This window comes from Gigantopelta aegis, chromosome 10 (assembly GCF_016097555.1).
Source record: "Gigantopelta aegis isolate Gae_Host chromosome 10, Gae_host_genome, whole genome shotgun sequence".
Classification (NCBI taxonomy): domain Eukaryota; kingdom Metazoa; phylum Mollusca; class Gastropoda; order Neomphalida; family Peltospiridae; genus Gigantopelta; species Gigantopelta aegis.
The window spans coordinates 3,933,532-3,959,937 of NC_054708.1; the positions used below are offsets into that span (position 1 = coordinate 3,933,532).

At 38.9% G+C, this 26,406-nt stretch overlaps 2 protein-coding genes across 2 annotated transcripts in view; one reads left to right on the forward strand and one right to left on the reverse strand.

The window, feature by feature from the left end:
• Positions 1-394: 394 nt before the first annotated feature.
• LOC121382863 lies at positions 395-21,895 on the reverse strand. Its single transcript, XM_041512493.1, has 10 exons — positions 21,810-21,895; positions 10,792-10,984; positions 9,465-9,597; positions 8,182-8,280; positions 6,907-7,086; positions 5,091-5,245; positions 4,339-4,582; positions 2,366-2,462; positions 1,220-1,556; positions 395-883 (listed from the first exon to the last, which is right to left on the reverse strand). Exons 1-10 carry the CDS (start codon positions 21,893-21,895, stop codon positions 596-598), a joined length of 1,812 nt encoding a protein of 603 aa, XP_041368427.1. The 3' UTR covers positions 395-595.
• Positions 21,896-21,930: 35 nt separating this feature from the next.
• Positions 21,931-26,406, forward strand: part of LOC121382865 — a 14,457-nt gene continuing 9,981 nt past the window's right edge. Inside the window, exons 1-2 of the mRNA XM_041512495.1 lie at positions 21,931-22,094; positions 25,653-25,845. Of these exons, the coding sequence (XP_041368429.1) occupies positions 21,931-22,094; positions 25,653-25,845 (357 nt within the window). The remainder of the gene's footprint in view (positions 22,095-25,652; positions 25,846-26,406) is intronic.

Below are 26,406 nucleotides of genomic sequence, written 5' to 3' on the forward strand. Positions count from 1 at the left end.
TAGAACTCAATATATTGACAAAACTGTCTCGTAAATGACGGCCATCTTGAAATCAAGATACAGTTTATGAGATATATCACAGATAAATCACACACATTAATTAAACATAGATACAGCAGTTTGAATTGTGGTCTGAGAACATATAGAATTCAAAATATTGACAAAATCATCTCATAAATGGTGGCCATCTTGAAATCAAGATATAATTTGTCCCAACCAGTTGGCTCATAGGAAAAATCTAATCATAGGACCTACAGAAACAGTAAAACAAAATTTTGTGTTTTTATCCGGTCTGTCCCCATATCATCCAAATATGTCGCTCAGCTACTGAACTAATAGCTGAGGTGTGTGCCCAGGACAGCGTGCTTTAACTTTAATTGGATACAAACACGAAAGTAAGTTGAAATGAAATGAATGACAAGTTATGGTTGAAAACAAGAGTAACAACATTTTTAAACAATAATTTAGAATGGACTGCCATGCCGCTCCAGGGACTAAACATTTCTGATACTCAAAAAAAAAAAAAAAAAAGGGGAAAAAAAAAAGAAAAACAGTTATTCAGAAAATATATTTATCCTTTGTGTGAACATCAAAACTATTTCGCCAGAAAAACCATCACTGCAGAGCATATTGCTGCCCAAAGTGACATGGCCACGTTATCGCCATTGTTCGGGGTGGGTCTGTCTGGCAGCGGTGGCGGTAGGCGATCGCAGGAGGCCGCAGCATGGGCGAACTTAGCCAGCTCCACGTTCTGTGACTGTGACATGTGGTACAGAATGTATTCACTCAGGTCGCCATGGAGACACGGGTGTTTCCGGACCTCATCGAGCGCGGCCGGACATTCTGGCCGACACGAACCGTAGGAGTTACAGTTTTCCATCACCTGTGAGGCATAACAAAAATATCTTGAATTTTCATATAATCTATAAGCAATCAATTTATTTCAGTCATGAGTGCAAGTGGAGAAAAGTAAAAGTTACACCTGAGAGATAACTCTACTATCTAGAAAGAAAAAGTAAAACGTAAACTAAGACATGCCTCTGCTATCTTGAAACAAACTAGTGAAAACTGTATCTGAGAAATACGTTTGCTATGCCGTATAATAAATGTTCATGTTTTAGTCCTTTTAGCCTTGGTACAGCCATTTTGTAGTCGATTGTACAAACACTATATTTTTGTTAACGCGCACTCTAAGTACGACTCATACATTAGAAAATACCTTTCTGTGAATCTCCTTCATGTCCGGATTGGACAGATTGAAGACCGCCCGCACCAGACAGTCGTTGAAGTTGTCCTCGAAGTTGCACATGTTGATGATGTCTGCCTTGTCGGCCATGCACTCGCTGTAGACGGTGGGGAAGTTGCAGAGGGAGACGTTGCGCCACGTCGTGCAGCTGCCGGCGATGTTCTGTCTCGGGTACACCTGAAAGATGCCGTAGCACATCTCGTCATAAGAGCCTTCGCCGTAGTATGTCGTCTGCTTCTTGGACAGGGAGCGGAACACGCACGTCGTCTTCAGGTGGTCTCCGGGTCGAATCTCAATGGGGTCATGGTACCTGTAAACAGATTAGTCTGTGAACGCTTTCAGTTATTTTAGACTTCTACTAGCGCGTTACAAAGTGACAGTCCTCATGCAGATGGCGTGGGAACCCAATATCGGGGTGAAGACCAGTTCTTCTTTTATAGACAAATCATCTGCTAGTGAGTCATGGCTGCAAACCATCACGACTCCATTTTAACATCTTTTGGATTATGTCTTGTGCAGAGATTCGATACTGAATATGTTAATGGAAAATTCGTAATCGGCATAAATGTTGCGACTTCACACGGGTTATTCCCGTCACTCCTAAGTGGAAAGAGTACATAAGAGGACGGCTGTGGGTGTCTACTCTGCTAGTTTCCTATGTTTAACACCAGCCACTGGTTAAACTATGTGCTCGGATTCCTTACATTCATATTATACTGTAGGCTCCTGCCACATATCAGATATTTTCCATCTCGCATTATTTATATTCTACGATTCAAAACAGTTTCTGGAAATATTACATTCCAAATCCAGTTTTAGATGTGTTAAAACTGGGGCTGGACATAACGTGTGATCGGCTATAGGATCGATTCCACTGGGTCAACCCATTGGATGTTACCCATCTGCTATATCAAAGGACGTGGAAAAGTGTATATAAAATAGCCCTTGCAGATACTGGTTAAGAGTAGGCTACGCGGCTGCACGTTTCTCTTCTCATTCTGGAGAGAAAAATACTATGGCAAATCGTAGACCCGGTTACAATTATGACGTAGTGCCTTTACTCTATTTAATTTCTTGGAACCAAATCCACTTTAAAACTATTATAAATGAAATCCTCACACGTGTACGATTGGTGTGTCGTAGCTGTAAACAGGGTCGTATGCCAGATCGGTCACCTTGTTTCCATCTCTGTACAGCTCGACATTCTGCTCAAAACCTGCAAATATACAGTCAGCAGTACTTTATGACTAGTCCGGAGACAAAAGCTGCAAATACACAGTCAGCAGTACTTTATGACTTGACAGGACACAAAAGCTGCAAATACACAGTGAGCAGTACTTTATGACTAGTCCGGAGACAAAAGCTGCAAATACACAGTGAGCAGTACTTTATGACTTGACAGGACACAAAAGCTGCAAATACACAGTCAGCAGTACTTTATGACTAGTCCTGAGTCAAAAGCTGCAAATACACAGTGAGCAATACTTTATGACTTGACAGAACACAAAACCTGCAAATACACAGTGAGCAGTGCTTTATGACTTGACAGGACACAAAACCTGCAAATACACAGTGACCAGTGCTTTATGACTTGACAGGACACAAAACCTGCAAATACACAGTGAGCAGTGCTTTATAACTAGTCCGGAGACAAAACCTGCAAATACACAGTGAGCAGTGCTTTATGACTTGACAGGACACAAAACCTGTAAATACACAGTGAGCAGTGCTTTATGACTTGACAGGACACAAAACCTGCAAATACACAGTGAGCAGTGTTTTATGACTTGACAGGACACAAAACCTGCAAATACACAGTGAGCAGTGCTTTATGACTTGACAGGACACATGACCTGTAAATACACAGTGAGCAGTGCTTTATGACTTGACAGGACACATGACCTGCTTTATGACTTGACAGGACACATGACCTGCTTTATGACTTGACAGGACACATGACCTGCAAATACACAGTGAGCAGTGCTTTATGTCTAGACAGGACACATGACCTGCAAATACACAGTGAGCAGTGCTTTATGACTTGACAGGACACACACGACCTGCAAATACACAGTGAGCAGTGCTTTATGACTTGACAGGACACATGACCTGCAAATACACAGTGAGCAGTGCTTTATGATTTGACAGGACACATGACCTGCAAATACACAGTGAGCAGTGCTTTATGACTAGACAGGACACATGACCTGTAAATACACAGTGAGCAGTGCTTTATGACTAGACAGGACACATGACCTGCAAATACACAGTGAGCAGTGCTTTATGTCTAGACAGGACACATGACCTGTAAATACACAGTGAGCAGTGCTTTATGACTTGACAGGACACAAGACCTGCAAATACACAGTGAGCAGTGCTATATGACTTGACAGGACACACAACCTGTAAATACACATTCAGCAATGCTTTATGACAAGACGGTTCTAGACTGCACATAAGCAGGAAGTTTAAAATATGCACATTAATATATTATATAATACACATGAATAATTAAAAGATCAGCATAGACAAATGTGGTTATTTGTATACGTGCAAACATGTTGTTGCGGCGATTTGCAAAATGTTCAGAATCTGTTAAAACACAATTATTTGTGAGTTATTGTAGTAATTTGTACGCGGGTGCATTATGGGTGAAATTTACACAGGATACCATGAAGGATCTTAACATATGTTATAATAATGCATACCGATAGATGATCGGACAACGACGACCATACAGTGCCAGCAAGATGTTTGTCAGTCATCGAGTAAAATGCTTTGGCGCTTTACTTCGCTCAACAGCATATTCGCTGAAGAGCAGAATCGAAACAACTTCCAACGACCTACTTGCCCACCTGCGCTGTACAACTGTGTACGTCAAATCTGTATGTGTAAATCGCTGGCACAAGCTGCTGTATATTATGTAATCAGTTTTGTATGTGATGTTTATATATGTTCTATGGATCTCTGATCTGAAATAAAAATCTATTATTATTATTATTATTATGGGTAAACGTCGGTCATGTGGACGAACACCAAATGAAGTAAAACAACACTATTTAAATTATTGATTTATGTCATTGTTTGTTTACCTAGGTAATGCATATGGTTTAAGGCACTGGTGATGTAGACAGGTCCCATGAGGATGCTGTTGGTGCACTGTGAGGTACACGTGGATGTTTCCGCCGCCCTCGCCTTACCTGGCGGAATCTCCAGCCACGTGTTACCCGTCACAAACACACCAGCGTCATACTTCCGGCGGTTTGCGGTGTAAAACAGAGTCAGACCGGAAGAGTCAACGTAGTCCTTTACCAACTCGGGATTTGTCCAGTGAAACTGCCAAGAAAATAAAATAATGTTAACGTATATTGCAATGAAAAACATAAATGATGGCACGTAGTTGAAACTCTCTGCCACCACAAAGAGTACCCCTAACGTAAATAACGAGATATCTTTTATATCCATCTTCCGTCGATAAGACAGTACATTAGTCACGGGGCACTGGTTGAAAATGATAAACACCAGCGCACTGAGGAGAACTGATCCTATAGCGCACTATACCTGAGACGAGCACTGTAGCCCTCCAGGACGATTGAAACGTAATATCCTGTCTTTTAGTAGTCAAACGAAACTCAGCAATACAGCTTTAACAGCAATGTCCCATACATGTTAGCTAGGTTTTATTTCAGGACTTGTACACATACATTATCATATTATCATCCCCTTCTTCTCTGAGTAAATTAAATATGGGTGCTCGAAACCTCCCCCCCCCCCCCCACCCAACAAACCAGAATCCATTGCTGTTGCCTCACCCACCCAACCTTACATCAATCTATGACCATACCTGAAGAGCTGCCTTCTTGGTGCCAGTTTTTCCAATGTGAAAACCGGCGTCTTTGTAAAAACAATCTCCCGTCATGCCTAGCGTCCAGATCGCCAAAATCTCTTGGCAACCGGCCTGACTCATATAGCACCGATTAGGTTTGGTGGAAGTCACCACTGAAAATATGAAGAAATTCATTATTACTCTGAACCATCATCGGAAGATTTGTGAGATAATAAAAAACCCTGTAAATATGTTGCAGTACACCAGTAACTGTATATATTGGTAACCATGGTCAGTGCTCTAAATAGTAGAACGGTTAGCAATAGTCTATGCACTGTTTATTTAGGAGCTAACATCTGAACTAAGTTCAGCCAGCCGATTTTCAATAATCGTTTGCAAACTAGTGACTGGTTTCCGCAGCGATCATTCGGTTTAACGTGTAACGTGAAAACACTACGACAAGCGATAGCGACAAACGGCTGGCTGAACTAAACCCTGCTCTCCATTCAGCGACTGCAACGCTAACGTTCGCGATTTCACTGAATCTGAACTAGAAACACTTAAACAGTCTTGCGAACACTTCCCTAAACTGTGTTGCTGAACGCAGCATTGGTATTACTGCGACACTTGGTGTATGTGCGTGTGTGTGTGAGTATGTGTGTGTGTGCGTGTGTGTATATGTGTGTATGCGTGTATGTATGCGTGTGTATGTGTATGTGCGTGTATGTGTATATGTGTGTGTTTGTGTGTGTGTGCGTGTGCGTGTGTGTGTGGTGTGTGTAATAATATTGACTTGTGGATATTTGTATATAATTATTGTTTTATATTAATGCATCGGTGTTATTTGTTTTCATGTAATTAATTATTTTATTTCCATAAACAGGTAATGAATTACAACAGATTGTGTACCTTTAATTATTTTATTCTTAATGACAAGTTAATTACTATTTTTAGGTATCTTGGCTTGTTACAAATTGCACAAGCATGTATGACACCTTGCACAACCTTGCCTGTCCTATTGTGTCCAGCTTGGGTACAGTGTAAGCTGATGTGGTTTTAGTGTTCTTGTCTGAAGTGATAGCTTATTACAGTTCACTGTTTCCTTAAATACTGGTGTACGTCTGGTATTGTGGTCCACATTATAGTTTGCTATTCTGGACTTAATACTTCATGTTTGCTCAGTTTATTGAAGATATCCACAGGGAAGATTTAAGGTTAGTTATAGTTAGGTTATTTATTGTTTGGCTACACTATAATAACATATACTTTAATGTAAATGTAATTGACTAAATCATGCTTTATAACAAGTAATTATTATATATTTGTGTATAACGTTATAAACTGTACAGTGTAATATTAATTCTTGTTAATTCAGTAATTTGATTAATCTAAATCTAAATATGTGATAAACATAATTTAATATGAATGCAATGTGTGCTAGTGTATGTTTGTGGTGATGAACACTTTAGAGATTGTTGTATTTTATTATATATTTTATGAAACATAACGTGTCTGCGTGGTTATTTATTATTGTAATTCTTTTATGCAGATACGTCAATCCTTTTTAAGTGTGACCAGTTCCATTTGCCCTGGTGTCACATACTTGGTATGTAATATATTTGTATATGTATTTTTATAATATAATTCTTATTTCAAGACATGAATGTATTTCACATGACTGAGAACATCTTGTGTATTGTAATTTGTTATAATGGAGACATGTTAAATCATTTATTTCGACATGTGAGTGGTGGGGGGGGGGGGGGGGTGTGTGTGTCCGTGCGTGTGTGTGTACATGTGCGCGACATGTGTATGCATGCATAAATGTTCTTACCGTCGTCCCTGCACCCGTACAGAACGATGTGGTGCATGACGTTGCTGTTGTTGATCAAGGGCATGGTGGCGATGATGTGGTAGTCGTCCTCCTGGGGCAGGTCAAAGGTCATACACATGTAGGTAGTTATGACTGGTGGCACGTTGGTGGGTGGATACCTCAGCGTTATATTCTTAACCCCTGACACAAATAAAGACCTCACTTACAGATCATGTATATGAATTGACTAACAACCATTAAAGTCCACAGCCAAAGCTGATGTGAAATGGTAGGGGTGTGGCACGGATAGCCACAAGAGACAAGCACCTGTCGCGGTTGAAGAGACAAGGACTAGGATGTGGAGGTGGACAGCAAAAGAAGTTGAAAGATAGGAGGAGTTGCCAGATTGGGAAGAAATGAAATGGAATTCAAAAGAGAAAGATAAGGGGATAGTGGGATGAAAAAAAAGAAAAGGAAAAAAAAGCCCCATCCCTGTCATTATAGTAAACAATGAGTGATTAAAAATGAATGAATGTGTAATGACGCCCCAGCACAAAGACTATATCGGTGACTATAACAAACAACATGGATGATACAGATCAATGCCAAAAATAAACAGTTAAATTGAAACACGGGGCCAAAAATTACGAGAATAGAAAACTGACAGATAAGTACTTTTAAATTTTAGAATAGAAAACAAAAAAATTGAGTCGTATTAAAATGATTCCATCACGTTTCATCTTCTACGTTGGTTGAAAAAAAGTACTATACTAGTATTACAATCATAAACTGTCCTGTTATATGTATATAACGAGCATTTCAGGCTAATTTGTACCACCTTCCACAATTCACCAACAAGAGTTTCTTCCCTTTAAAGGCTAAAGTTTGATTGTTACAAAACTCTGTATAGTTACAGAGAAATCATATCCTGGACGAAGGAGCCGGCGAAAGTGGACACCTGCGCCCATGACAGGCGTGTGCTACAACATCTTGTCCTGAATGTGCACGTTAAAATCTATGACCAGACCTGACTGAAGAGAAAGGAATACGGCATTGCTCGGTACTGTAGACAAAATTCCAGTCACCAGCGTTGTTAAATGTCAGTAACGTGAGACCGAATGTCAGTTCTGTGACACTGAAAGTAACACGGAAACTTCTATTCCTGACACTGTGGATGCAGTCGCTCTTTTCTCTTAGTGTTGGTGTGATCCATTATTTCTTGCCATCAGTATGTTTACAAATGAAACGCATATTACCCAGCTGGCCAATGAGAATTAAAAAATCATTAAAAATTACCTGGATCTTTAATGGCGTCACATTTAAATTCTCCTGCATCACAGGAAACCCAGATATTCTTTGTTTTACATTTGGCGTCACCCCATGGATCGCACACACCTGGAAATGTAATTGTGTGATACATTTAACAATTAATCAGTTTTCTTTGGGTTGCACACTTAGGAAAACTATCCATCGTTATTGATATGGAAGATGTTATTGTTATGTGTAGGCAAATATGGTAAATATACATGATCTTCTTATGATTTTTCTGATAAAACTTAAAACCTTATTTTTCTCTCAACATGTCCAGACCCATATGAACAAGGTGTGTGTCTGTCTGTGGCTGTGTGTCTGTCTGTGTGTCTGTGTCTGTGTCTATGTGTGTGTATGTGTATGTGTGTATGTGTATGTGTATGTGTATGTGTATGTGTATGTGTATGTGTATGTGTATGTGTATATGTGTATGTGTATGTGTATGTGTGTATGTGTATGTGTATGTGTATGTGTATGTGTATGTGTATGTGTGTGTGTGTGTGTGTGTGTGTGTGTGTGTGTATGTGTGTGTGTGTGTGTGTGTGTGTGTGTGTGTGTGTGTGTGTGTGTGTGTGTGTGTGTGTGTGTGTGTGTGTGTGTGTGTGTGTGTGTGTGTGTGTAGTAACGAACACGGGCTTTGATACATGTATTTAAAAGTAACGGTAATCGCAATCCAGTACTGAAAAGCGTGACCCGTTTCTTTCTTTTATTTTGTTGGCCTCAAAACTGATTTTCTGTTAGGTTGTGCAATGTTAAAAGGAGGTTATGCAATGTTAAAATGAGGTTATGTAATGTTAAAAGGAGGTTATGCAATGTTTAAAGGGGGCCAACTCCCATAGTTACAGTATTCTTGCATTTCGAACTGAATGTCATATCTGGTAGTGTGTTGCCTGTATACAGAGGTTTAATAAGAGTTGCTCCCCTTCTTGTTATGATATTTAAACTCTGTTATTATTATTTTTAAAAACGTGAACTGGCGTCAGAGGCTATTCTCTTCTAAGGCAGAAAGCTAAACATTGTTTTTCTGGTTTAATTGCATGCCCGGATAAAACAATATCAGACACTATTAACGTTAAGTATCACAGCTTGTTCACACTGCTGATGACTGGACATACAATATCGAAACACCCACTCAGTGGAGTCGACGAATATTAACACAAAATAATCAGAACATATTATGTCCATTATCAGTGTAAAAATGTTAGAACTAGTCCATGTTCCGTTAACAAAACAGCTGTTGGTAAACACATATGAAAAAAAGTATTAACCTGGGTGAGTGATATTCTTAGTTCTGGCGGGAAACTGTCCGACGCGCCATGTACAATCAGGGTCGCCAAGTTCCTGTCCGTTCGTCAGTCCGTCACCATCAGAATCCTTCTGACACAGTTCCTTCGTCCACTTCTGGAAAACAAGACACACAGATACGTGGAATTAAATATGGCAAGAAAAATGTCAGAGTTCGGTTGAAAAACGTATTTAAGTTAGTGATTAACAGTACAATTGCATCTTATTGGCAATTAAAATAAATAGATGGGATACGAACCCTATTAACTAAGATTCAGGCACGCCTATCCCGAGCCAAGACTCTGACTTCGCCAATGACTGGGTCTGGTTCGACCCCCCCCCCCCTCCCAACCAAACCCCCTCCAGTCAACCACATAAATACACGGACAAGAATATAACCCGATGAGAATATGATTGGAACATTGAGAAAACGCCTTGACAATAGAGAATAGCATTCGTTCTATAGAGGACCGGCCTCGGTGGCGTCGAGGTACTGGGTTCGGATCCCAGTCGAGGCATGGGAGTTTTAATCCAGATACCGACTCCAAACCCCGAGTGAGTGCTCCACAAGGCTCAATGGGTAGGTGTAAACCACTTGCACCGACCAGTGATCCATAATTGGTTCAACAAAGGCCATGGTTTGTGCTATCCTGCCTGTGGGAAGCGCAAATAAAAGATCCCTTGCTGCTAATCGGAAAGAGTAGCCCATGTAGTGGCGACAGCGGGTTTCCTCTCAAAATATGTGTGGTCCTTAACCATAATATGTCTGACGCCATATAACCGTAAATAAAATGTGTTGAGTTTCTTTCTTTCTTTCTTTCGTTCTATAGACGGAGTAGTTACACACCACGGCCTTTCAGTAATGTGCTGGGATATCGTAGACACACCTTACTTTCCTTAAAATAACATTACAAAGTATGATTCAAATCTATACAATGCGTCGTGTTTTGGTGGAATGAGGTGTTGATGAGTTAAATAACTGTGGCCGGTCAGTATCATGTTGAATATTAAAACATTTGTCTATGGCAAAAATAATATTATATATATCTACAATGTAATTAAACACCATTCTTTTATTCTTCTTGGCCAAGTAGTGTTCTTGAAACCTTACAAAGCTGTTAGAACTCAACATGTATTTTAAGATGATGATAATGTCTGAACAAATGTATTTTGAAGATGACGTTTCATATTCTATAGAATGACCATCTTTCACAAAAAACGAAATACAAAAATTAGCATGACAGTTCATGTGACTGAAATACATACAGACAAACAGACCGAAACAGTACGACGTAGTGTCGTGTAAAATACCTTTTTGGCTTGTTTAAAGTCCTCTCCAAATGGGTTGAGTTTGCCGCCGCCAAGGACGTTTCGGTGTCCGACACCTCGCCAGATGAAATTAGGCTTGCAGGGGTGGTACACCTCGTCGCCGTTAGGTATTTCGTCTTGGAAATGTCGGTAAGCTCGGGCTGTTGTCAGCAGTGAGAGAAGGAGGATTAACCACCTGATAAAATAATATCTTATTGAGGAGAAGGATTGACCACCTGATAAAAATAATATCTTACTGAGGAGAAGGATTGACCACCTGATAAAAATACTATCTTACTGACGAGAAGGACTGACCACCTGATAAAATAATATCTTACTGAGGAGAAGGATTGACCACCTGATAAAATAATATCTTTCTGAGGAGAAGGACTGACCACCTGATAAAACAATATCTTACTGAGAAGGATTGATCACCTCATAAAATAATATCTTACTGAGGAGAAGGATTGACCACCTGATAAAATAATATCTTACTGAGAAGGATTGACCACCTGATAGAAATAATATTGTACTGAGGAGAAGGACTGACCACCTGATAAAATAATATCGTACTGAGGAGAAGGAATGACCACCTGATAAAATAATATCTTACTGAGAAGGATAGACCACCTGGTAGAAATAATATTGTACTGAGGAGAAGGACTGCCCACCTGATAAAATAATATCTTACTGAGGAGAAGGATTAACCACCTGATAAAATAATATCTTATGAGGATAAGGATTGACAGCCTCATAAAATAATATCTTACTGAGGAGAAGGATTGACCACCTGATAAAATAATATCTTACTGAGGAGAAGGATTGACCACCTGGTGCCAATAATATCGTACTGAGGAGAAGGACTGACCACCTGATAAAATAATATCGTACTGAGGTTGATTGACCACATGATAAAAAATAATATCATACTGAGAAGGACTGACCACCTGATAAAACAATATCTTTCTGAGAAGAAGGATTGACCACCTCAAAAATAATATCTTACTGTAGAAGGATTGACCACCTCATAAAATAATATCTTTCTGAGGAGAAGGATTGACCACCTGATAAAATAATACCTTACTGAGAAGAAGGATTGACCACCTCATAAAATAATATCTTACTGAGGAGAAGGATTGACCACCTGATACAAATAATATCGTACTGAGGACAAGGATTGACCACCTGATAAAATAATATCTTACTGAGAAGGATTGACCACCTGATAAAATAATATCTTTCTGAGGAGAAGGATTGACCACCTGATACAAATAATATCGTACTGAGGACAAGGATTGACCACCTGATAAAATAATATCTTACTGAGAAGGATTGACCACCTGATAAAATAATATCTTACTGAGGAGAAGGATTGACCACCTGATACAAATAATATCGTACTGAGGACAAGGATTGACCACCTGATAAAATAATATCTTACTGAGAAGGATTGACCACCTGATAAAATAATATCTTACTGAGGAGAAGGATTGACCACCTGATACAAATAATATCGTACTGAGGACAAGGATTGACCACCTGATAAAATAATATCTTACTGAGAAGGATTGACCACCTGATAAAATAATATCTTACTGAGGAGAAGGATTGACCACCTGATGCAAATAATATCGTACTGAGGAGAAGGATTGACCACCTGATAAAATAATATCTTGCTGAGGAGAAGGATTGACCACTTGATAAAAATACTATCTTACTGACGAGAAGGACTGACCACCTGATAAAATAATATCTTACTGAGGAGAAGGATTGACCACCTGATAAAATAATATCTTTCTGAGGAGAAGGACTGACCACCTGATAAAACAATATCTTACTGAGAAGGATTGATCACCTCATAAAATAATATCTTACTGAAGAGAAGGATTGACCACCTGATAAAATAATATTGTACTGAGGAGAAGGACTGACCACCTGATAAAATAATATCGTACTGAGGAGAAGGAATGACCACCTGATAAAATAATATCTTACTGAGAAGGATAGACCACCTGGTAGAAATAATATTGTACTGAGGAGAAGGACTGCCCACCTGATAAAATAATATCTTACTGAGGAGAAGGATTAACCACCTGATAAAATAATATCTTATGAGGATAAGGATTGACAGCCTCATAAAATAATATCTTACTGAGGAGAAGGATTGACCACCTGATAAAATAATATCTTACTGAGGAGAAGGATTGACCACCTGGTGCCAATAATATCGTACTGAGGAGAAGGACTGACCACCTGATAAAATAATATCGTACTGAGGTTGATTGACCACATGATAAAAAATAATATCATACTGAGAAGGACTGACCACCTGATAAAACAATATCTTTCTGAGAAGAAGGATTGACCACCTCAAAAATAATATCTTACTGTAGAAGGATTGACCACCTCATAAAATAATATCTTTCTGAGGAGAAGGATTGACCACCTGATAAAATAATACCTTACTGAGAAGAAGGATTGACCACCTGATAAAATAATATCTTACTGAGGAGAAGGATTGACCACCTGATACAAATAATATCGTACTGAGGACAAGGATTGACCACCTGATAAAATAATATCTTACTGAGGAGAAGGATTGACCACCTGATGCAAATAATATCGTACTGAGGAGAAGGATTGACCACCTGATAAAATAATATCTTGCTGAGGAGAAGGATTGACCACTTGATAAAAATACTATCTTACTGACGAGAAGGACTGACCACCTGATAAAATAATATCTTACTGAGGAGAAGGATTGACCACCTGATAAAATAATATCTTTCTGAGGAGAAGGACTGACCACCTGATAAAACAATATCTTACTGAGAAGGATTGATCACCTCATAAAATAATATCTTACTGAAGAGAAGGATTGACCACCTGATAAAATAATATTGTACTGAGGAGAAGGACTGACCACCTGATAAAATAATATCGTACTGAGGAGAAGGAATGACCACCTGATAAAATAATATCTTACTGAGGAGAAGGATTAACCACCTGATAAAATAATATCTTATGAGGATAAGGATTGACAGCCTCATAAAATAATATCTTACTGAGGAGAAGAATTGACCACCTGATAAAATAATATCTTACTGAGAAGAAGGACTGACCACCTGATAAAATAATATCTTGCTGAGGAGAAGGATTGAACACCTGATAAAATAATATCGTACTGAGTAACCACTCTGCGTAATAGGGCATTGGGCTATTTCTCATCCCAGCCAGTGCACCACGACTGCTGTATTAAAGGCCGTGGTATGTGCCATCCTGTCTGTGAGTAAGTGCATATAAAATATCCCTTGCTACATTAGGAAAGATGTAGCGGGTTTCCTCTGATGACTACGAGCCCGATTTACCAAATGTTTGACATCCAATAGCCGATGATTGATTAATCAATGTGCTCTAGTGGTGTCGTTAAACAAAACAAACAAAATTGTGAAAAGTGGCCAAAACCAGACCCCACCCCCCTGTCTAGTACGCGTATGGTAACTGGACAGCAGTAGAAGTCGTGAGAGCAGAAAGTTGGCCAACTATGTCGTGGCAGTTGGTAGTCCTCACCTAGAATGAGTTTTTCGTAAAAAGTACTTGATCCTGTAATCAGGTTTTACGTCTAAATAAACAGTGGGTTTTTTTTCTACATACCCTTTGCACTTGTATATTCATGAATACGTATTCGTATTCGTCATATCATAGTCGTGATATGTATTATATTCGCCACTACACCATGTGTATTTGTTACACCTTTAGTAAATATATTGGTTTACCCAACAAAAATTCGTTACAAATAAACAGTGTGGAGGAGTGCATCCCCTCAGTGTAAATTATAGACCTACTTGTGTTTGTGTGTGTAGCGGTTGATTGTACGGGTCAAGGTAAACAGAAAAAGTTAACAAAACCATGTTCCCACCCACAACACCGTCCACACAAAATGAGACAAACTAAAAGAAAAGACAACGATTAGTCATTCAATAGAGGTATAAAACAATCAGCAATAACTTACCCCATGACGTGCGTGCTTGTTTCTACTTCTTGCCATTTCGGCGCCTTTATATGAGAACCAGGAGCACCGGTATTTCGCAAGCAGCGTGCGGTGTTTGACTCACTCACATTGATAGCACTGTTTGTTCAAGAGTGCGGCTTGTTTAACACAGGAATGTCATCTGTATGATTTTTCACCACACCAAGTTAGCCACACTGTATTTGAAAATATTTGAACACGGTGATGGACATACTCCTGCTTGTTTGGGGGTTTGGGTCATGAAAACCCAATAGGGCAACTGCTGGAAATCGATTCTTTCGATCCCTAGCTCCCCCGATAAACGTACAATTATCAGAATTAATTGATCAGACAGCAAATTGCATATTGTGCTTTCAACTCAATTTAATGATCTATTGAAACTGAACAATAACTGCTTATCAGTTACAAATATAAACAACGTACTGGAAAACAAATGAAAGGTGTAAAATAGCATTATTACAATCAAATGAGGATATAATTGGAACATGTACAAATAGACTTTGTCTTCACAAGCGTACGAGACGGGGGAGGGTGCAGGGGACACAAATCCCCCCCCCAGTCCTGGAGAATATCCTCAAATTCGGGCAATAAAGATAGAAAAATTCGGGCAAAATGAGCTGGTCTGAACACTTTTCACGATGTATTTCCATCATTCTTCCCACATTAGGTGTAATCCAGGTAAAAGTGCTTGGCAATTCGTTAGGTGTTTGGCAGTAATGCTAATATGAATAAATGCTGTTATCCAGATTCGGGCACTTTTGTTTAATTCGGGCAAAAATCAGCCTGACCCCCTAACAAAAGTCATGGTTTATGCTACTCGTCTGTGGGAAAGTTAATTAAAAATATTCTACTATTTAAAAAAGTTTAAAAGTACATTGATTTATGAATCATCAGCTATTCGATGTCAGACATTTGGTAATTTTTACATATAGTCTTAGAGAGGAAACCCGCTACATATTTCCATTAGTAGCAAGGGGTTTGTTTTATATGCACCGTTGTACAGACAAGATAGCACATAACGCGGCCTTTGATATACCAGTCGTCGTGCAATTGCCAGAAGGACAAATAACGCAATGCGCCCACCGACGGGGATCGATCCCAAATCGAGCGCTTTACCACTGGACTACGTTCCGCCTTGTTAAAAAAATAAGAAGAATAAAGAAGAAGAATTACCTATGTGGCGGAAGCGTGTTTTGTGTAGCCTACTAACAATAATGCTATCAGACTAGGCAGCTGGCTTATGTCCCATGGAGAGCGCTCTTGAACCTTAATTAGATATAACTTTTAAGCACGAATATAACCGAGGTGAGGGTGTGATAATATATCTTTAATTGAGATTAATGTGAAAAATGTGTTTTCGTTACATTTTGTCATTTTTTAGTGGGGTTTTTTTGTTGTGGGAAGTGAAAATTGCGAAAGTTGCGAAAAATGGTAAAAACATTGTGAACGCATATTTCACGAAAATTGCGGCTGGATTCTTCACACGTGTGAAAAATGTATTTTGTAAAAAAAAAATAGGTCCAGCAGAGAACACTAATTGTTTGATATAAGTTGCCACATTATTATCCTTTTCACATTTAGACCTGAGTTCATCACAGGCAGTATGCTATATACAATTATTATCCTTTTCATTTTCACATTTAGACCTGAGTTCATCACAGGCAGTATGCTATATACAATATACAGTATGCTATATACAATATACAGTATGCTATATACAATATACAGTATGCTATATACAATATACAGTATGCTATATACAAGTATTCGTATTAATAAATTGAACCAGTATTTTAACATATGATACTTGTGTACATAGGACAGGGGATAACTACCTAGTTCAAAATATACCATAATACTGGTTGTGGGGCCTTTAACTTTTAAAATATCCGTACATGAACTAAATGTAACTTTTAAAATATCCGTACATGAACTAAATGTAACTTTTAAAATATCCGTACATAAACTAAATGTAACTTTTCTATTCAATCAGCTTTATAGTATCTCCATATGTCACAACAGTAATACAAAATATTTGAAATGTACGTATTAAACAGAGATAAAGAAGTCCTTAAATTGAACATTAAATGATTAGTATTTTCTTTTAAGTGCGTACATGGCTTTCCGTCCTTCATCTGTGATGATTGTAATAGCAGGAGTAAATTTAAAATTATAATTAAAAGTTAAACCTAAGTAAGTGAACTGGTCTACATTATCAAGCAAAACACCACTGTAATACCACTTCTCATAATCTTTTATAATACCACCGTTTCGGAACACTACAATCTTAGTTTCTGCAAAACTACACTCTTCCCCATACTGTATTCTATACTCTCCGGAAAGGGAAGATTATTACAAAATTATATTTAGTATATACTGCTGAAGTAAGTAAAAATAAACATTATAAAAGTAATAATAATTAATAATAACAACAAAATCCGCCCCCCCCCCCAAAGAGAGCAATTAAAAACAAATACCCCTACAAACCCCCCCCCCCCAACCCCCCACTACAAAACACCTCAAAAACAAAACAAAACTGACACAAAAACAAACACCAGAAACAGAAACAAAATATACAAGACTCCCCACAACCAAAAACAACAAGAACACCATTCCCCCCCAACCCACCCCCCAACAAAAAACAACCTCCATAAAAACAACAAAACCCCCACACAAACATCAAAGACAGAACCCCCAAAGAAGAACAACAAACAAACAACAACAAACAACAACAACAACAAACAACAACTAACAACAACTAACAAACAAACAAACGAACAACAACAAAAACAAAACAACAAAAAGTGAACCATAACATAACATAACCATAACATATATTTTAAGCACTATAAAAGTTCCATCGTGTTTCTCGGTTGTGCATTATACATTTTGCGACTAAATAGTAATTATACCTGTTGTACATTTATTTCACACAGAAAATTACATCCTTACGGAAGATGGAGCATTATAAGGGCGAAAGAAAATGAAATATGTATACTTGAAACGATACTACTTGCACTGGTAGTAGTAACACGAAGTGTGGTTTAGTCGTTTTGAATATTGCATGTACACGTATATGTAAAACTGACACAGATTGTAAATAACCAGTGAATCTAGGTACACAGCACGGCCATTCACCAGGCTATTTTGAACCATTTAGGTGGAGAATATAGACGGGATTACCGCTGTGTTTATTTACTCCTTGTTACCACTCACACGACCATGAGTAAAACCTCTCTATTGAAGATATGCCACATACGTATGATACTGGGGAATTATGGATGTATGTATTGTATGTACAAACATATGTATGAATATCTATATATTGTATGTATGTATTGATGTATGAATATCTATATATTGTATGTATGTATTGATGTATGAATATCTATATATTGTATGTATGTCGAGGTTGACTATTACATACATAGATATTAACGCACTGGCGCAGGGGATAATTAAATCCTTTTTGGCCTCAAACATTGTCCCATGCCGTTGCTGAGACTCGAACCTGTGGCACAGAATCACTCGCAAATTGCAAGACTAACCACGATGCGCTCTGAGCTATCGAAGCATCCATAAAAAGGATGTTCTTTAACTCAACCACATGCATGGGGCTTACAATCTACGCGGTCGATTCCGCTTACGTGCATGAAACAGTGGGCAGACCCGTATGTGTGTATGCATGTATGTTTGGATGTATGAATGTATGTGTGTGTGTATGTGTGTATATGTATGCGTGTGTGTGTGTGTGTGTGTGTGTGTGTGTGTATGTGTATGTGTATGTGTATGTGTGTAGGTATGTTTGGATGGATAGATGGATGATATGGATGATATGCATGTATGTATGCATGCATGTATGTATTGATGGATGGATAGATCCACGCACGCATGTATTTATATGTATATATTTGTATGTTTACGTATGTGCATGTGTGCGTACACGATCCGTGAAATGTCAGGAGGTTATTACAGACATACCACAGAAACTTCCCGTAGACTCAGTACAAACAGCTAAAATAAAACGAATGCAAACCCTGTCTCCCTGTCTGTCCCCCTGTCTGTCTGTCTGTCTCCCTGTCTGTCTGTCTGTCTGTCCCCATGTATGTCTGTCTGTCTCCCTGTATGTCTGTCTTCCATTCTCTATATATACATCTTGCCTTTCTCGGAAAGAGGAATGCCACTCACATACTAGTTTACTAAATCAAAATTATAAAAGGACAAAGCTCATTGGAATAAATACAACTGTGATGAGATACACTCATGAATCACTGTCAGAACAGTGATGATATCAGGTGTTCACGAAATATGAGCATAGCCTGCCCCACTGGTGGTACTCGCCCTGAGTACTCTCAAGTCCGTTGCTTCATCTAAAACATGAAAATATAAATGTGCAGGAGATTCACCAAACAGATGAAAAGGTATACGAAAGTTCAAAATATGGAATAGCATCGGCCATCATTTTGGTCAGTGATGGATCGTATTTGATAGATATAGCCTCAGAATGTCTGAAACGTATCGTATTTGATAGATATAGCCTCAGAATGTCTAAAACGTATCGTATTTAATAACCAACTTACTTCTGTTATATACTTTTCAACTGTCCCACTAGTGCTGGAGCAAATCCTAAAATTCGTGAGAAAAAAAAAAACGATAGAGATATTCGGGCAAAATGTGCTAACCTGAGACCTCTTTACCATGTATTTCCATCATTCTACTATAAATATTAGTTGTAGTCCATGTAAATATGCGCAGTAATTCGTTTGTAACCCTATATAGCTGTTTGGCAGCAATGCTAATATGAATAAATGTTGTTATCCAGGTTCTGACCTTTTTTTTTTAAATTCGGACAAAAACAAGTCTGCCCAGCCCCACAAACCCCCTCCCCACCCCCACCCCCCATGTAAAATGGGAGCCCATACTCCTATGTCAAGCTCTACCGCAGACTTCCTAGCCACCCGACTAATAAAGGTATGACTAAAAGTTTTATTGTTGTTGTTGTTTAACGACACTATTAGAGCACATTGATTTATTAATCATCGGCTATTGGATGTTAAACATTTGGTAATTTTGACATATAGTCTTAAATAGAAAACCCGCTACATCTTTCAATTAATAGCAAGGGATCTTTTATATGCACCATCCCACAGACAGAATAGCACATGCCACGGCCTTTAAGATACTATATGTCAAAATAAGCAAATGTTTCGCGTTACAGAAAACAAACTTTAACTTTTCAAACCTGATATATGTATATATTTAGAAACTTGGTCAAGACCACGACAGAGAGATCCGCGTATCTTTTAGATGTAGGCCTACTTTTCCTCCAAAGATGAATGACGCCAAGTTCTACCGCTGAGCTACTAATCATCCGACAGGTAGAGGTATGACTACAATGTCGGTGACCTGAACAACACGGTCACGTGAATGTTGCTGTATTCAGGGTGGACAGATGTAAAAATAATTGCTTGACGGTATGTGTTTTGTAAAAACAAATCTGTTTGACGGACGTGACATGATTGCTTGATAAGTACTGTTTGTATTATGTGGAGTGGAAATAAAATTACCAGCTATCATGTGATGTTGAGTAAAAAGTTTATTATGATGACATTGCGGTTTGGTGACGGCGTTGGTTAGGCCGGGCAAGCCGCACCCATTCTGTATGTATTTATATGGATCTGTGTCCTATTTTACTAACCGTTACAAGGACAGACACTGATAATTTCCAAGAGTCATACTCGGCTGAGTATGAGTAACAGTCTTAAAAAAATAGATGTATATCGGGTGGCGTGAAAAAAACAACGATAACCCGACAGAGTATGTAATTATTGAAAAAATATGGGGACTGTGACTTTGATATTTCACGCCCAGTATTATATGGATTATCTGCCACATTCGCTAAAAATATTAGGCCCATGAGTCAACTATTGTTAAAATAGCAACAGATATAAAATTGGAAGTGAAAAATAGAACGCCAGACAGGAGGGAAATAAATACAGTAAGCGTCGTATTCGTTCCACTTACAGTTTTCAGTCTGTTGCTATTTTAACAATATTTCACCTGTGGGCCTCATAGTTCCACTAAAGGTTGCAAATTTTCATACAGTAATCGATGTGAAATATCAAAGTTACAGTTCCTATACTTTTAAACTAATTCCATATTCAGTAGGTTTATCTGTGTTTGTTTTTCGGGCCACCATATATACACCTTGGAATTAATTAAGCGCCACCCAATTTATATTGTCGCCAAATTATTATTATGGGTGGTAGCCAGGCAATATTAATACTGTAAACATTATGTCCCTTCGCACGTTCCATACCGTCGTTTCGCTGTCTTCAGCCGTCAAGAACCCACACAAATAGCACGTGCAGCAAGCTACCTCACACTGACAGATTATTGGAATGAATAATGCGAGATTGTCACGCAGGGAAATTGGGCGTCAATTGGGTCGGAATCATACTGTAATTAATGGACTCCAACGAAAACATCAACAAACCAATGACGCCAAGGACAGGAACCGTCCAGGACAGCCTAGCAAAACATCTCGATGAGAAGACAGGGCATTGATAAGACTTGTGCGACGTTACCCCTTTTCCAGCCAGAAGACACTGAGCGATAACTCAACAGGGCCAATTTCACGAGGACCCTAAGGAATCGGCTAAAGACTGCCTGGTACCTAGCCAGGAGACCTTTCAAACGTCCCCTTCTGACACCAGCGCACAAAGCAGCACGTTTCGCTTGGTTAGGCACGCTACAGAGGTAATCTTGCGTCATGGAGGAAGATTCATTGGTCCGATGAAAGTGACAGATGGAAGAACTCGTGTCTGGAGGCAACCAATGCCGCCTATGCCGCAATGGCCAAGATATCAGAGGGACATCCTGGGAGCCGTTGTCGTCCCTCACTTCGATAACCATGCTTTGGCCACGAGGCCAGAGTTTATGGAAAACAATGCTAGACCCCATCGAACGCGTGCAGTAGTGGATTTCTTACAGCGAAGAAGCCCCGACCTTAATCCAATTGAACACTTGTGGGACATTCGTGATCGACGAGTACGTCAGAGACATCCTCCAGTCCATAATTTAGCAGATTTGGCAGAAGCATTGCATCAGGAATGGCGGTCGATCTGACAACGTCAGATCCATCGTCTGGTCCAGAGCATGCGAAGAAGTATGGACGCGGTCAACCGTATCGGCGAGGGTTACACCAGATACTGAACTACGGGCCTTGTTCGAGCATGATAGCCATAGAACACGTCTGCAAATCATTTCAACTAGCGTCAGCCAAATTGACACATTGCATTTCCCTTGTAAAATGTCAAGTTAAATTGGGATGAAATTATGTTTTTACTTTCTTCCAATCATGTGCCACGCACCCTCTCCACCAAAAATAGCATGGGAATGGGTCAATTAAATAGTCACATATACTTCCCAAAATCAGGGTGATGCTTAATATAAATAAATATATATATATTTATTTTCGAGAGTGTTACTCATGCTCAGCCGAGTATGACTCGTGGAAATTGCCAGTGGCTGTCCTTGTAACGGTTAGTACAACAGGTCACATGATATCGACAGATCCATACAAACACATACAGACTGGGTGTGGCTTGCCCGGTCTCATCTAAATCAACTTTCATTCAGCCGGTTACAGTTCCCTTACTTTTAAATACAATTCCATATTTAGTCAAGATTGGTCTAAAGGTCACCTGTAAATTACGGCCACCTATCCATAGCGGCCCCTAAAAACCCGTCCAGTGCATTTCTTTTTTTATTTTACCTGTGTATATAAAAGCCACCTTTTCACTGCAGCCAGCGGCCACCATTTGTTTTACCAAAATGAATTGCTGAACCTGCTATATAACGGTCACAAAATATACTGACCACTATTGTTTTTGTCCAATGGACAGATGAATTTGCCATGTATTGGCCTGTCCCACTAATTTAAGTTAAAACATGCTCCAGTGCATCACCAATTAATTCATTTCAACTTATTTTTGTGCTTAAATTCAATTAAGGTTCAAGCACGCTGTCCTGGGCACACACCTCAGCTATCTAGGCTGTCTGTCCAGGACAGTTGTTAGTGGGTGGGAGCCGATACCAAGCTGGGAACCCAGTACCTACCAGCCTTACGTCCGATGGCTTAACCACGAGACCACTGAGGCCGGTGCATCAATTAATCGTATCTGCATGCTATATCTGTGTGATGTCGTCTGTCATTTGCAAGGCACGCATATTCACGCACGTATCCACATGATGAGATATTAAATGAGAAATTACAAAAAAGTATTAAGAAATTACGACAAACATATTCAAGTTTACCCCCTCCTTACTCACTCAACCACATTACCCTCTCTTTCAGTCACTAACTCACTAACTTACTGATTAACTCACTCACTCAGACACACTACTCTCACTCACTCTCTCACTCATTCATTTGCAGAATGATACTTTAAATAAACTGTACCTAGTAATATATTTATGACTGTTAGATGTTAGATCGTTTGAACACTGACCGAGTCTATCAATAGACTACTTGCATTGTTGGCGTCGATGACTAAGTAAAGCATTCATAAGTTCTTTGTCAACGTCCAGTTAAATGGAACGTCATAAACAAACACCGTCATCAGATTGACCGAGCAAACGAGAAAAGGGTTACTATAAACATTGCGAAATAAAGGACCCGTAGGTTGCATAAAAAGGCCAGGGCATGGCGAACGCACCGCAGAGGCAGCTAACAGACCATGAGGTAAGATGTTTGCCTGTAGCTAACAGTAAACGGCCGTGCGGTCACATTCTTGAGAGAGAGAGAGAGAGAGAGAGAGAGAGAGAGAGAGAGAGAGAGAGAGAGAGAGAGAGAGAGAGAGAGAGAGAGAGAGAGAGAGAGAGAGAGAGAGAGAGAGAGAGAGAGAGTATTTTAACATGCCCCTATACCACTAAGATTTCGGGCATGTCCATTTCTGGCCTGGCCCCTGGATAGCCAGTGGTCTGGTCCGGGACAGAGATTCGTAAGAGATGATCAGTTTTAAATTGAAATCTCCAATTGTTGAGGGGAAGGTAACGGTCAGTTTAAATAGTAAAGAAGAACATTTCATCCTCATTGGGTTTTTTTTTTTTTACTATAGGATGTTGCAAAAGAAAACGTTTGGCGGATCGACCATCGTTTACACTTGGAATAGTAGGTGTTGAGTAGTATACCAGTGGTATGGCATATCTTTGTGTAATGCATAGTGTATGATATTTGTCATATCTATCAATGTGGACATTTAAACATACCATACACTGATTATGAGCAAATTGTCAATGCCTTGTATTGATTACATTTTGTGCTACTGAATTTTAAAAGTATGCATACATACATACGCACGCAAACACACACATACATACCTTCATACATACATACATACGCACATACATACATACATACATACATGCATACATACTCGCAGAAAAAAAACCCCTCTCATACCAACTACAACATTTGCAATGGTTGAAATTTGACAAGATGACGACTTCAATATAATTGTGCAAATCTTCTCATAATATGTACGAATGATGACCAAAAATAATGTTTTAAAAACTAATAGATGTTTTTTCCTTCGTTACCGTTAAACATGCACTATAACCTTTTACGTGAAAACAAATGTGTTTGTGTGCGTGTGTACATGTGCGTGTATGTATGTGTGGTTACAAGTGTGTGTGGTTACAAGTGCACGTGTGTGTATGTATGTGTGTGTGGGTTACAAGAAATGTGTGTGTGTGTGTGTGTGTGTGTGTGTATGTGTTATATTGTTAATGTTGTTTGTTATATTGTTAATATTTTGTTTCTTAGATTGTTAATGTTTTGTTTACCAGATTGTTTAATGTTTTGTTTACCAGATTGTTTAATGTTTTGTTTCTTAGATTGTTTAATGTTTTGTTCTTAAAGGTAGACTAAACTCCAACAAGAGCCTTATGTGCTGGAAAGATGCATACCCGGACCACCAAGACATACTGACACTTTAACAAATGAAAAACGCGTAATTTTAGAATTAATAAAAAACCGTGATTATTCCTGCTAACTGGGGGCAGCCATTTTGTTTTGTTTTTGTGACGTCCGGTGGTATAGCTTGTGGCGAAGTGACGTCAGCTGTGGTCCAACTTCTCTATTATGCACAGTGTAAACAAATGCTCTAATTTACGACAAGGCGCTTCGCTTTCATCAACCTGACTTGCAAAACAACATAAATGACTTGATAATAATAATAAACTATTTAAATATATTTCAGTTTGCATCAATATAACGAAATGGCATTAAAGTTTTTGGGGTTTTTTTTAAATCCAAAGAAAAAATGCATATTATTAGGCCTATTGGTAGGATACGTTCGAGCAAAAACGACCGTTCACGATACCCAAGTGATAATTTTCTTTTCTCTGGGACTACGTAATTTGTCAGTTTTGTGATTTTAGATGGGAAAGTCTACTTAATCAAGGGTTTTACAGAATTACTTACAGTAATAAAGCTGGTAAAGTCCATTACGATTTGAGGTTATCACACAATACCCTGTGATCTTCATAAAAGAGGCACGTCTTTTTAGTGTGTCTAGACACAGTGTCTAGGGACCGTTTAAATATACACCTGCCAATCAAGAACCAGAGGGCGTATTCACAAAGATGGTACAAAATGGCTGCGCCCGTTATATATAATAGCCGTCACATTTAACCGTTTTATAAATTAACTATACGATTATACTTGTTGATATAAAAGCAATATGCATTATGTATCGTTGAATATGCACACCAGTCCAAAAGCCTTGCTTTAGCATTCCTTTAAGTTTGTTGATGTTTTGTTTTTCAGATTGCTGATATTCCTCGTTGCGCTGACGGCGACGACACACGCGTACCGATATTTCCAAGACGAAATACCAAACGGAGACGTCGTGCACCACCCGTGCAAGCCCAACTTCATCTGGCGTGGTGTGGGTCACCGCAACGTCCTTGGCGGCGGCAAACTCAACCCATTTGGCAAAGATTTTAAACAAGTCAAGAAGGTATTCTATATTTAGCAATTTGGCAATTTAGCAATTTGGCACTACTGAATTGTACTTTAAAAATACAAGCTATATTCTATAACGTGACAATTACGCATTTGATTTTCTACTGCAAATCTTCTGTTATTTATACTGACTCATCAGGCATCAATTACATCCAGGGTCTGATGCCACTTTGAAAGTCATCCGTTTTCCTTTATTTAAGCACCTTTACCAAATTGCTAAACGTTTTTATCTTGGTAAATATAAACAAGGTCAATGAATATAAAATATTGAAGCGCCGGCTGATCCGTCAATAGTTTGTATGTGTTTTTTTTAAACTGTGTTAGTCTGCACTATCGTGTTCTGTCATATCTTTCAATGTACCAAATCGCACAGACGATCGGCAAGGGAACTTCCCATAAACAGGATATATAGCACAGGACAACTGTGGCAAGCTGTTTAGACACGAATAGCTAATGTGTCCATCAAAGATGATCAATGCTATAACCAATCGTACTTCAGGTTATCATTGATATATATTTGCCCAAGCTGGTTTTCAGTATCTGTCATTGACTTGAA

Bases quoted from the DNA above. Each gene is read 5' to 3' on its own strand.
- LOC121382863 (XM_041512493.1), bottom strand. From the start codon at position 21,895: ATGGACTGGAGGATGTCTCTGACGTACTCGTCGATCACGAATGTCCCA. The intron at 10,985-21,809 runs GTAAGAAATCCA...TTATTTTATCAG, and splicing joins AAGGTCGGGGCTTCTTCGCT to GTGGTTAATCCTCCTTCTCT. The intron at 9,598-10,791 runs GTATTTTACACG...CTTGTTTTCCAG, and splicing joins ACTTTAAACAAGCCAAAAAG to AAGTGGACGAAGGAACTGTG.